This window comes from Etheostoma cragini, chromosome 12, assembly GCF_013103735.1.
Source record: "Etheostoma cragini isolate CJK2018 chromosome 12, CSU_Ecrag_1.0, whole genome shotgun sequence".
NCBI lineage: Eukaryota > Metazoa > Chordata > Actinopteri > Perciformes > Percidae > Etheostoma > Etheostoma cragini.
In genome coordinates, this window is record NC_048418.1 from 98,841 (window position 1) to 100,128 (window position 1,288).

The 1,288-nt window shown below is 51.2% G+C and overlaps 1 protein-coding gene across 1 annotated transcript in view; it reads right to left on the bottom strand.

The window, feature by feature from the left end:
* The window catches only part of LOC117953886 (chromodomain Y-like protein), an 8,998-nt gene that overhangs the window by 1,329 nt on the left and 6,381 nt on the right, over window positions 1-1,288 (bottom strand). Inside the window, exon 6 of the mRNA XM_034887310.1 lies at window positions 1,062-1,277. Coding sequence (XP_034743201.1) covers window positions 1,062-1,277 — 216 coding nt within the window. The remainder of the gene's footprint in view (window positions 1-1,061; window positions 1,278-1,288) is intronic.

Sequence of the window (1,288 nt, forward strand, 5' to 3'; positions counted from 1 at the left end):
TGGTCCAGGACCTGGAAAGAGCTGGGACCACCGTTTCCAAGGTTACTGTTGGTAAAACACAAAGACGTCATGGTTTGAGATCCTGTATGGCCCGGAAGGTTCCCTTGCTTAAACCAGACCAGGTCCAGGCCCGTCTTAAGTCTGCCAACGACCATCTGGAGGATCCAGAGGAGTCATGGGAGGAAGTCATGTGGTCAGATGAGACCAGAATAGAACTTTTTGGTCCTAATTCCACTAACCGGGTTTGGAGGAAGAAGAATGATGAGGACCATCCCAAGACCACCATCCCTACTGTGAAGCATGGGGGGGTAGCGTCATGCTTTGGGGGGGTTTTCTGCACATGGGACAGGGGGACTGCACTGTATTAAGGAGAGGAGGACCGGGGCCATGTATTGGGAGATTTTGGGGACCAACCTCCTTCCCTCAGTTAGAGCATTGAAGATGGGTCGAGGCCGGGTCTTCCAACATGACAAAGACCCGAAGACCAGAGACAGGAGAACCAAGGGGGGCTCTGGAAGAAGCAGATCAAGGTTCTGGGTGGACCTAGCTAGTTTCCGGACCTAAACCCAATAGAGAATCTTTGGAGGGAGCTCAAACTCCAGCCCAGAAACCTGACTGGTCTAGAGAAGATCTGTGTGGAGGGGGGGTCAAAATCCCTTCTGCAGGGTGTCAGACCTGGTGCAGGACTACAGGAAACGTTGGCAACAAAGGCTGCTGGACCAGATATTACCATGGATCAGCTGTATCATACAAATAAATAGTTAAAAAACCATACATTGTGATTTCTGGATGTTTTTTAGAGTATGTCTCTCACAGTGGACATGCACCTAAGAGGACATAATAATAATAATAATAATACATTTTATTTAACAGCGCCTTTCTAACACTCAAGGACGCTTAAAAAAGAAAAAAATCAGTAACATCAGACCCTCCATGGTTTCTAAGTGGGAGAACTTGCAAAAAAGCAGCGTGTTAAATACTGATTATACTCACTGTATCTCTGAGTGTGTGTGTGTGTGTGTGTGTGTGTGTGTGTGTGTGTGTATCTGTGTGTGACTGACCGACGCGAGGCCCATGATGCGGGGGAAGGTGAAGGACGAGCAGGCGTCCGGCGTCTGTCCGTAGGCCGTGTACGGCGTCTGGAACCAAGCCTTCTCATTGGCCCACACCACGTCACACAGCGGCAGCAGGGCGGCGCCGAGGCCCAGCGCCGGGCCGTTCACCGCCGCCACGATCGGCTTCCTGAACTGGATGAAGCAGTTCACAAAGGCCCTGGGGGGGGGGGGGG